The 10,859-nt window shown below is 60.2% G+C and overlaps 1 protein-coding gene across 1 annotated transcript; it reads left to right on the top strand.

The window, feature by feature from the left end:
* Nucleotides 1-273: 273 nt before the first annotated feature.
* Nucleotides 274-9,566, top strand: LOC144738497 (unconventional myosin-Va-like). The gene is made up of 3 exons (XM_078621513.1): nt 274-481; nt 2,330-2,407; nt 9,171-9,566. Exons 1-3 carry the CDS (start codon nt 450-452, stop codon nt 9,409-9,411), a joined length of 351 nt encoding a protein of 116 aa, XP_078477639.1. The 5' UTR covers nt 274-449; the 3' UTR covers nt 9,412-9,566.
* The last annotated feature ends 1,293 nt before the right edge of the window (nt 9,567-10,859 follow it).

Here is a 10,859-nt window from a genome sequence, read left to right as displayed (position 1 = left end):
TCTCTGTGAGTCTGTGTGGGTCTCTGTGGGTCTCTGTGAGTCTCTGTGAGTCTGTGTGGGTCTCTGTGGGTCTCTGTGGGTCTCTGTGAGTCTGTGTGGGTCTCTGTGGGTCTCTGTGAGTCTCTGTGAGTCTGTGTGGGTCTCTGTGGGTCTCTGTGAGTCTCTGTGAGTCTCTGTGTGTGTAGGTCTCTGTGGGTCTCTGTGAGTATGAGTCTCTGTAGGACTCTGTGGGTCTCTATGTGTGTCTGTGTGTGTGGCGACTGATGTGTAAACATCGCCACTGGGGAGACAAAGGCGGCCGGGCGTGGTGCTGGCCACCCACCCCCTCGTGTGCCGTGCCGGCCTTCATAGGTGCCACTCGCTAACAGCACTTGCCCCTACAGTCTGTTAAGGCTACACGGGGGATCTTTGTCTGTGTGTGTGTGTCTCTGTGTCACCCCCAGGAGACCATGACGGACGACAGTGAGGTGGAGACAGCGCGGTAGGGTGGACTCACTCACTCACACACTCACCCACTCACTCATACACTCACTCACTCACTCATACACTCACTCACTCATACACTCACCCATACACTCACTCATATACTCACCCATACACTCACCCACTCACCCATTCACTCACTCACCCATACACTCACTCATACACTCACTCACCCATTCACTCACTCATACACTCACTTACTCAACCATACACTCACTCACTCACTCATACACTCACTCACTCACTCATACACTCACCCACACACTCGCTCACTCACTCACCCATACACTCACTCGCTCACTCACTCACCCATACACTCACTCGCTCACTCACTCACTCGCTCACTCACTCACTCGCTCACTCACTCACTCATACACTCACTCACTCATACACTCACTCACACACTCACCCATACACTCACTCGCTCACTCACTCACCCATACACTCACTCGCTCACTCACTCACTCGCTCACTCACTCACTCATACACTCACTCACTCATACACTCACTCACACACTCACCCATACACTCACTCAAACACTCACTCACTCACTCATACACTCACTCACTCATACGCTGTGTGTGTGACGCTGTGTGTGTGTGACGCTGTGTGTGTGACGCTGTGTGTGTGTGACGCTGTGTGTGTGTGTGACGCTGTGTGTGTGTGTGACGCTGTGTGTGTGTGACGCTGTGTGTGTGACGCTGTGTGTGTGACGCTGTGTGTGTGTGACGCTGTGTGTGTGACGCTGTGTGTGTGTGACGCTGTGTGTGTGTGACGCTGTGTGTGTGTGACGCTGTGTGTGTGTGACGCTGTGTGTGTGTGACGCTGTGTGTGTGACGCTGTGTGTGTGTGTGAGACGCTGTGTGTGTGTGACGCTGTGTGTGTGACGCTGTGTGTGTGACGCTGTGTGTGTGTGACGCTGTGTGTGTGTGACGCTGTGTGTGTGTGACTCTGTGTGTGTGTGAAGCTGTGTGTGTGTGTGACGCTGTGTGTGTGTGAAGCTGTGTGTGTGTGACGCTGTGTGTGTGTGACGCTGTGTGTGTGTGACGCTGTGTGTGTGTGTGAGACGCTGTGTGTGTGTGACGCTGTGTGTGTGACGCTGTGTGTGTGTGACGCTGTGTGTGTGTGACGCTGTGTGTGTGTGACGCTGTGTGTGTGTGACGCTGTGTGTGTGTGAAGCTGTGTGTGTGTGACGCTGTGTGTGTGTGTGACGCTGTGTGTGTGTGACGCTGTGTGTGTGTGACGCTGTGTGTGTGACGCTGTGTGTGTGTGACGCTGTGTGTGTGTGTGACGCTGTGTGTGTGACGCTGTGTGTGTGACGCTGTGTGTGTGACGCTGTGTGTGTGTGACGCTGTGTGTGTGACGCTGTGTGTGTGACGCTGTGTGTGTGACGCTGTGTGTGTGTGACGCTGTGTGTGTGTGACGCTGTGTGTGTGTGACGCTGTGTGTGTGACGCTATGTGTGTGTGACGCTATGTGTGTGTGACGCTGTGTGTGTGACGCTGTGTGTGTGACGCTGTGTGTGTGACGCTGTGTGTGTGACGCTGTGTGTGTGACGCTGTGTGTGTGACGCTGTGTGTGTGACGCTGTGTGTGTGTGACGCTGTGTGTGTGATGCTGTGTGTGTGTGACGCTGTGTGTGTGTGATGTGTGTGATGCTGTGTGTGTGTGACGCTGTGTGTGTGACGCTGTGTGTGTGTGACGCTGTGTGTGTGTGACGCTGTGTGTGTGTGACGCTGTGTGTGTGTGACGCTGTGTGTGTGTGACGCTGTGTGTGTGATGCTGTGTGTGTGTGACGCTGTGTGTGTGTGACGCTGTGTGTGTGTGACGCTGTGTGTGTGACGCAGGGAGGTGCGTGAGTGGACTGCGCTTAACGAGGACGGGGAGCGAGCCCTCGCCTATCAGAGCCTCAAGCAGGCCCACAGGTGGTGACGTCACCCACCACCCCCCACCACCACCCCCTACTCACCCCCACTCACCCCCTACTCACCCCCACTCACCCCCTACTCACCCCCTACTCACCCCCACTCACCCCCTACTCACCCCCACTCACCCCCTACTCACCCCCACTCACCCCCTACTCACCCCCACTCACCCCCTACTCACCCCCTACTCACCCCCACTCACCCCCTACTCACCCCCACTCACCCCCTACTCACCCCCTACTCACCCCCACTCACCCCCTACTCACCCCCACTCACCCCCTACTCACCCCCACTCACCCCCTACTCACCCCCACTCACCCCCTACTCACCCCCTACTCACCCCCACTCACCCCCTACTCACCCCCACTCACCCCCCACTCACCCCCCACTCACCCCCCACTCACCCCCTTCTCACACCCCACTCACCCCCCACTCACCCCCTACTCACCCCCCACTCACCCCCCACTCACCCTCCACTCACCCCCTACTCACCCCCTACTCACCCCCCACTCACCCCCTACTCACCCCCTACTCACCCCCTACTCACACTATTTTTTTTAGAACCCCTACTCACCCCCTACTCACCCCCCACTCACCCCCCACTCACCCCCTACTCACCCCCTACTCACCCCCCACTCACCCCCTACTCACCCCCTACTCACCCCCTACTCACCCTATTTTTTTTTAGAACCCCTACTCACCCCCTACTCACCCCCCACTCACCCCCCACTCACCCCCTACTCACCCCCCACTCACCCCCCACTCACCCCCTACTCACCCCCTACTCACCCCCCACTCACCCCCTACTCACCCCCCACTCACCCCCCACTCACCCCCTACTCACCCCCCACTCACCCCCCACTCACCCCCTACTCACCCCCCACTCACCCCCCACTCACCCCCCACTCACCCCCTACTCACCCCCTACTCACCCCCTACTCACCCCCTACTCACCCCCACTCACCCCCTACTCACCCCCACTCACCCCCTACTCACCCCCACTCACCCCCTACTCACCCCCTACTCACCCCCACTCACCCCCTACTCACCCCCACTCACCCCCCACTCACCCCCCACTCACCCCCCACTCACCCCCTTCTCACCCCCCACTCACCCCCCACTCACCCCCTACTCACCCCCCACTCACCCCCCACTCACCCTCCACTCACCCCCTACTCACCCCCTACTCACCCCCCACTCACCCCCTACTCACCCCCTACTCACCCCCTACTCACACTATTTTTTTTAGAACCCCTACTCACCCCCTACTCACCCCCCACTCACCCCCCACTCACCCCCTACTCACCCCCCACTCACCCCCTACTCACCCCCCACTCACCCCCCACTCACCCCCTACTCACCCCCTACTCACCCCCCACTCACCCCCTACTCACCCCCTACTCACCCCCTACTCACCCTATTTTTTTTTAGAACCCCTACTCACCCCCTACTCACCCCCCACTCACCCCCCACTCACCCCCTACTCACCCCCCACTCACCCCCCACTCACCCCCTACTCACCCCCTACTCACCCCCCACTCACCCCCTACTCACCCCCCACTCACCCCCCACTCACCCCCTACTCACCCCCCACTCACCCCCCACTCACCCCCTACTCACCCCCCACTCACCCCCCACTCACCCCCCACTCACCCCCTACTCACCCCCCACTCACCCCTTACTCACCCCCTACTCACCCCTACTCACCCCCTACTCACCCCCTCACCCCCACTCACCCCCTACTCACCCCCCTACTCACCCCCCACTCACCCCCCACTCACCCCCTACTCACCCCCCACTCACCCCCCACTCACCCCCTACTCACCCCCCACTCACCCCCTACTCACCCCCCACTCACCCCCCACTCACCCCCTACTCACCCCCCACTCACCCCCCACTCACCCCCTACTCACCCCCCACTCACCCCCCACTCACCCCCCACTCACCCCCTACTAACCCCCCACTCACCCCTTACTCACCCCCTACTCACCCCCTACTCACCCCCCACTCACCCCCCACTCACCCCCAACTCACCCCCCACTCACCCCTTACTCACCCCCTACTCACCCCCTACTCACCCCCCACTCACCCCCCACTCACCCCCTACTCACCCCCTACTCACCCCCCACTCACCCCCCACTCACCCCCTACTCACCCCCCACTCACCCCCCCACTCACCCCCTACTCACCCCCCACTCACCCCCTACTCACCCCCCCACTCACCCCCCACTCACCCCCTACTCACCCCCCCACTCACCCCCCACTCACCCCCTACTCACCCCCCACTCACCCCCCCACTCACCCCCCACTCACCCCCTACTCACCCCCCACTCACCCCTTACTCACCCCCTACTCACCCCCTACTCACCCCCCACTCACCCCCCACTCACCCCCTACTCACCCCCTACTCACCCCCTACTCACCCCCTACTCACCCTCCACTCACCCCCTACTCACCCTCTACTCACTTTTATTTTTTTTTAGAACCCCTACTCACCCCCTACTCACCCCCTACTCACCCCCCACTCACCCCCCACTCACCCCCTACTCACCCCCCACTCACCCCCTACTCACCCCCCACTCACCCCCTACTCACCCCCCACTCAACCCTACTCACCTTTTTTTTTTTTTTTTAGAACCCCCACTCACCCCCTACTCACCCCCCACTCACCCCCCACTCACCCCCCACTCACCCCCTACTCACCCCCTACTCACCCTATATATTTTTTTAGAACCCCTACTCACCCCCTACTCACCCCCTACTCACCCCCCACTCACCCCCTACTCACCCCCTACTCACCCCCCACTCACCCCCCACTCACCCCCTACTCACTCCCTGCTCACCCCCTACTCACCCCCCACTCACCCCCTACTCACCCCCTACTCACCCCCCCACTCACCCCCCACTCACCCCCTACTCACCCCCCACTCACCCCCCACTCACCCCCTACTCACCCCCTACTCACCCCCTACTCACCCCCCACTCACCCCCCACTCACCCCCCACTCACCCCCTACTCACCCCCTACTCACCCTATATATTTTTTTTTAGAACCCCTACTCACCCCCTACTCACCCCCCACTCACCCCCCACTCACCCCCCACTCACCCCCTACTCACCCCCCACTCACCCCCCACTCACCCCCTACTCACCCCCCACTCACCCCCTACTCACCCCCTACTCACCCCCTACTCACCCCCTACTCACCTCCTACTCACCCTCCACGCACCCCCCCACTCACCCCCTACTCACCCCCTGCTCACCCCCTACTCACCCCCCACTCACCCCCTACTCACCCCCTACTCACCCCCCACTCACCCCCCACTCACCCCCTACTCACCCCCCACTCACCCCCTACTCACCCCCTACTCACCCCCTACTCACCCCCCCACTCACCCCCCACTCACCCCCCCACTCACCCCCCACTCACCCCCTACTCACCCTATATATATTTTTTTAGAACCCTTACTCACCCCCTACTCACCCCCTACTCACCCTCCACGCACCCCCCCACTCACCCCCTACTCACCCCCTGCTCACCCCCTACTCACCCCCCACTCACCCCCTACTCACCCCCTACTCACCCTCCACGCACCCCCCACTCACCCCCTACTCACCCCCTGCTCACCCCCTACTCACCCCCCACTCACCCCCTACTCACCCCCTACTCACCCCCCACTCACCCCCCACTCACCCCCTACTCACCCCCCACTCACCCCCTACTCACCCCCTACTCACCCCCTACTCACCCCCCACTCACCCCCCACTCACCCCCCACTCACCCCCTACTCACCCCCTACTCACCCCCTACTCACCCCCTACTCACCCCCTACTCACCCCCCACTCACCCCCTACTCACCCCCTACTCACCCCCCACTCACCCCCTACTCACCCCCTACTCACCTTCCACTCACCCCCTACTCACCCCCTACTCACCCCCCACTCACCCCCCACTCACCCCCTACTCACCCTCCACTCACCCTCTACTCACCCTCTACTCACTTTTATTTTTTTTTAGAACCCCTACTCACCCCCTACTCACCCCCTATTCACCCCCTACTCACCCCCCACTCACCCCCCACTCACCCCCCACTCACCCCCCCACTCACCCCCTACTCACCCCCTACACACCCCCCACTCACCCCCCACTCACCCCCTACTCACCCCCCACTCACCCCCTACTCACCCCCCACTCACCCCCCACTCACCCCCTACTCACCCCCCCACTCACCCCCTACTCACCCCCTACTCACCCCCTACTCACCCCCCACTCACCCCCCACTCACCCCCTACTCACCCCCCACTCACCCCCTACTCACCCTATATATTTTTTTTTAGAACCCCTACTCACCCCCTACTCACCCCCTACTCACCCCCTACTCACCCTCCACGCACCCCCTACTCACCCCCTACTCACCCCCCACTCACCCCCCACTCACCCCCCACTCACCCCCTACTCACCCCCTACTCACCCCCCACTCACCCCCTACTCACCCCCTACTCACCCCCCACTCACCCCCCACTCACCCCCCACTCACCCCCTACTCACCCCCCACTCACCCCCCACTCACCCCCCACTCACCCCCCATTCACCCCCAACTCACCCCCCACTCACCCCCTACTCACCCCCCACTCACCCCCCACTCACCCCCCACTCACCCCCCACTCACCCCCCACTCACCCCCTACTCACCCCCCACTCACCCCCCACTCACCCCCTACTCACCCCCCACTCACCCCCTACTCACCCCCTACTCACCCCCCACTCACCCCCCACTCACCCCCCACTCACCCCTTACTCACCCTCTACTCACTTTTATTTTTTTTTAGAACCCCTACTCACCCCCTACTCACCCCCTACTCACCCCCTACTCACCCCCCACTCACCCCCCACTCACCCCCTACTCACCCCCCACTCACCCCCTACTCACCCCCTACTCACCCCCCACTCACCCCCCACTCACCCCCCACTCACCCTCCACTCACCCCTTACTCACCCTCTACTCACTTTTATTTTTTTTAGAACCCCTACTCACCCCCTACTCACCCCCTACTCGCCCTCTACTCACCCCCTACTCACCCCCTACTCACCCCCTACTCACCCCCTACTCACCCCACCCCAGGCTTCTGGAGTCTGAGCTCCAGGCGACGCGTCGCGGTGCGGAGTCCACCCTGAGCTCGCTCCGTGAGGAGCTGCGTCGCGAGCTCGCTCCACCCCCCCCTACTCACCCCCTACTCACCCTATTTTTTTTATTTTTTTTTAGAACCCCTACTCACCCCCTACTCACCCTTACTCACCCCCCACTCACCCCCTACTCATCTTTTTTTATTTTTTATTATTATATTTTTTTTTAGAACCCCTAATCACCCCCTACTCGCCCTCTACTCACCCCCTACTCACCCTCTACTCACCCCACCCCAGGCTACTGGAGTCTGAGCTGCAGGCGACGCGTCGCGGTGCGGAGTCCACCCTGTGCCCGCTCCGTGAGGAGCTGCGTCGCGAGCTCGCTCCACCCCCCCCTACTCACCCCCTACTCACCCCTTCTCACCCCCTACTCACCTTTTTTTTTTAGACCCCTTACTCACCCCCTACTCACCCCCTACTCACCCCCTACTCACCCCCCACTCACCCCCTACTCACCCCCCACTCACCCCCCACTCACCCCCCACTCACCCCCTACTCACCCCCCACTCACCCCCCACTCACCCCCTACTCACCCCCTACTCACCCCCTACTCACCCCCCACTCACCCCCTACTCACCCCCCACTCACCCCATACTCACCCCCCTCACCCCCCACTCACCCCCCACTCACCCCCTACTCACCCCCCACTCACCCCCTACTCACCCCCTACTCACCCCCCACTCACCCCCTACTCACCCCCCACTCACCCCCCACTCACCCCCTACTCACCCCCCTACTCACCCCCTACTCACCCCCCACTCACCCCCCACTCACCCCCCACTCACCCCCTACTCACCCCCTACTCACCCCCCACTCACCCCCCACTCACCCCCCACTCACCCCCTACTCACCCCCCACTCACCCCCCACTCACCCCCTACTCACCCCCTACTCACCCCCCACTCACCCCCTACTCACCCCCCACTCACCCCCCACTCACCCCCTACTCACCCCCTACTCACCCCCCACTCACCCCCCACTCACCCCCCACTCACCCCCCACTCACCCCCTACTCACCCCCCACTCACCCCCCACTCACCCTCCACTCACCCCCCACTCACCCCCTACTCACCCCCTACTCACCCCCCACTCACCCCCCACTCACCCCCTACTCACCCCCCACTCACCCCCTACTCACCCCCCCACTCACCCCCCACTCACCCCCCACTCACCCCCCACTCGCCCCCCACTCACCCCCCTACTCACCCCACCCCAGGCTACTGGAGTCTGAGCTGCAGGCGACGCGTCGCGGTGCGGAGTCCACCCTGAGCTCGCTCCGGGAGGAGCTGCGTCGTGAGCTCGCTCCACCCCCCCCCCTACTCACCCCCTACTCACCCTATTTTTTTTTTTTTTTAGAACCCCTACTCACCCCCTACTCGCCCTCTACTCACCCCCTACTCACCCCCTACTCACCCCCTACTCACCCCCCACTCACCCCCTACTCATCTTTTTTTATTTTTTATTATTTTTTCTTTTTTTAGAACCCCTACTCACCCCCTACTCGCCCTCTACTCACCCCCTACTCACCCCCCACTCACCCCCCACTCACCCTCCACTCACCCCCTACTCACCCCACCCCAGGCTACTGGAGTCTGAGCTCCAGGCGACGCGGCGCGGTGCGGAGTCCACCCTGAGCTCGCTCCGGGAGGAGCTGCGTCGCGAGCGAGAATCGGGGCAGCATCAGCGGCAGCTGCTGGCGCAGAACCTGCAGCTGCCGCCAGAAGCTCGGATAGAGGCCGGCCTACAGCACGAGGTCACGCGCCTCACCTACGAGAACCTGGTACGATCCCCTATAGAAATCCCCTATAGAAATCCCCTATAGAAATCCCCTATAGAAATCCCCTATAGGATGAGCTAGCTACAAGGATAGAGGCCGGCCTACAGCACGAGGTCACGCGCCTCACCTACGAGAACCTGGTACGATCCCCTATAGAAATCCCCTATAGGATGATCCTATAGATCAATCCCCTATAGGATGAGCTACCTATATAGACTGATATTATAGAGATCAATCTACCTACACGGATAGAGGCCGGCTTGCAACACGAGGTCACGCGCCTCACCTACGAGAACCTGGTACGATCCCCTATAGAAATCCCCTATAGAAATCCCCTATAGAGCAATCCCCTATAGGGTGAGTTACCTACAAGCCTGATCCTATAGATATCAATCTACCTACAAGGATAGAGGCCGGCCTACAGCACGAGGTCACGCGCCTCACCTACGAGAACTTGGTAGGATCCCCTATAGACTGATCCTATAGACTGAGCAATCCCCTATAGGATGAGCTACCTAAAAGCCTGATCCTATAGAGAAATCCCCTATAGATCAATCCCCTATAGGATGAGCTAGCTACAAGGATAGAGGCCGGCCTACAGCACGAGGTCACGCGCCTCACCTACGAGAACCTGGTACGATCCCCTATAGAGCGATCCCCTATAGAAATCCCCTATAGAAATCCCCTATAGAGCAATCCCCTATAGGATGAGCTACCTATATAGACTGATATTATAGAGATCAATCTACCTACAAGGATAGAGGCCGGCTTGCAACACGAGGTCACGCGCCTCACCTACGAGAACCTGGTGGGTTCCCCTATAGAGCAATCCCCTATAGAAATTCCCTATAGAAATCCCCTATAGAAATCCCCTATAGATCAATCCCCTATAGGATGAGCTAGCTACAAGGATAGAGGCCGGCCTACAGCACGAGGTCACGCGCCTCACCTACGAGAACCTGGTAGGTTCCCCTATAGAGAGAAATCCCCTATAGACTGATCCCCTATAGACTGATCCTATAGGGTGATCCCCTATAGGATGATCCTATAGATCAAGCCCCTATAGGGTGAGCTACCTACACGGATAGAGGCCGGCCTACAGCACGAGGTCACGCGCCTCACCTACGAGAACCTGGTACGATCCCCTATAGAGAGAAATCCCCTATAGACTGATCCTATAGACTGATCCCCTATAGAGCAATCCCCTATAGAGATCAATCCCCTATAGACTGAGCAATCCCATATAGGATGAGCTACCTACAAGCGAGATCCCATAGAGACTGATCCCTTATAGACTGATCTACCTACAAGTCTGATCCCCTATAGACTGATCCCATATAGACTGATCCCCTATAGGCTGAGCTACCTACAAGACTGATCCCATAGAGACTGATCTCTCCGCGCCTGCTACTCCACACAAAGACAAAGACCCCCTGTGTAGCCTTAGCAGACTGTAGGGGCAAGTGCTGTTAGCGAGTAGCACCTATGAGGGC

The sequence above is a fragment of the Lampetra planeri genome, unplaced genomic scaffold (assembly GCF_965212315.1).
Source record: "Lampetra planeri unplaced genomic scaffold, kcLamPlan1.2.h2 scaffold_1025, whole genome shotgun sequence".
In the NCBI taxonomy this organism is placed as follows: domain Eukaryota; kingdom Metazoa; phylum Chordata; class Hyperoartia; order Petromyzontiformes; family Petromyzontidae; genus Lampetra; species Lampetra planeri.
This window is presented reverse-complemented; position numbering and strand designations above follow the sequence as displayed.

What these genes read in the sequence shown, in the direction of transcription:
- LOC144738497 (XM_078621513.1), top strand. Translation starts at nt 450, where the DNA reads ATGACGGACGACAGTGAGGTGGAGACAGCGCG. An exon ending in AGTGAGGTGGAGACAGCGCG is followed by an intron (nt 482 to 2,329) that starts GTAGGGTGGACT and finishes TGTGTGACGCAG; the next exon opens with GGAGGTGCGTGAGTGGACTG. An exon ending in AGCCTCAAGCAGGCCCACAG is followed by an intron (nt 2,408 to 9,170) that starts GTGGTGACGTCA and finishes ACCCCACCCCAG; the next exon opens with GCTACTGGAGTCTGAGCTCC.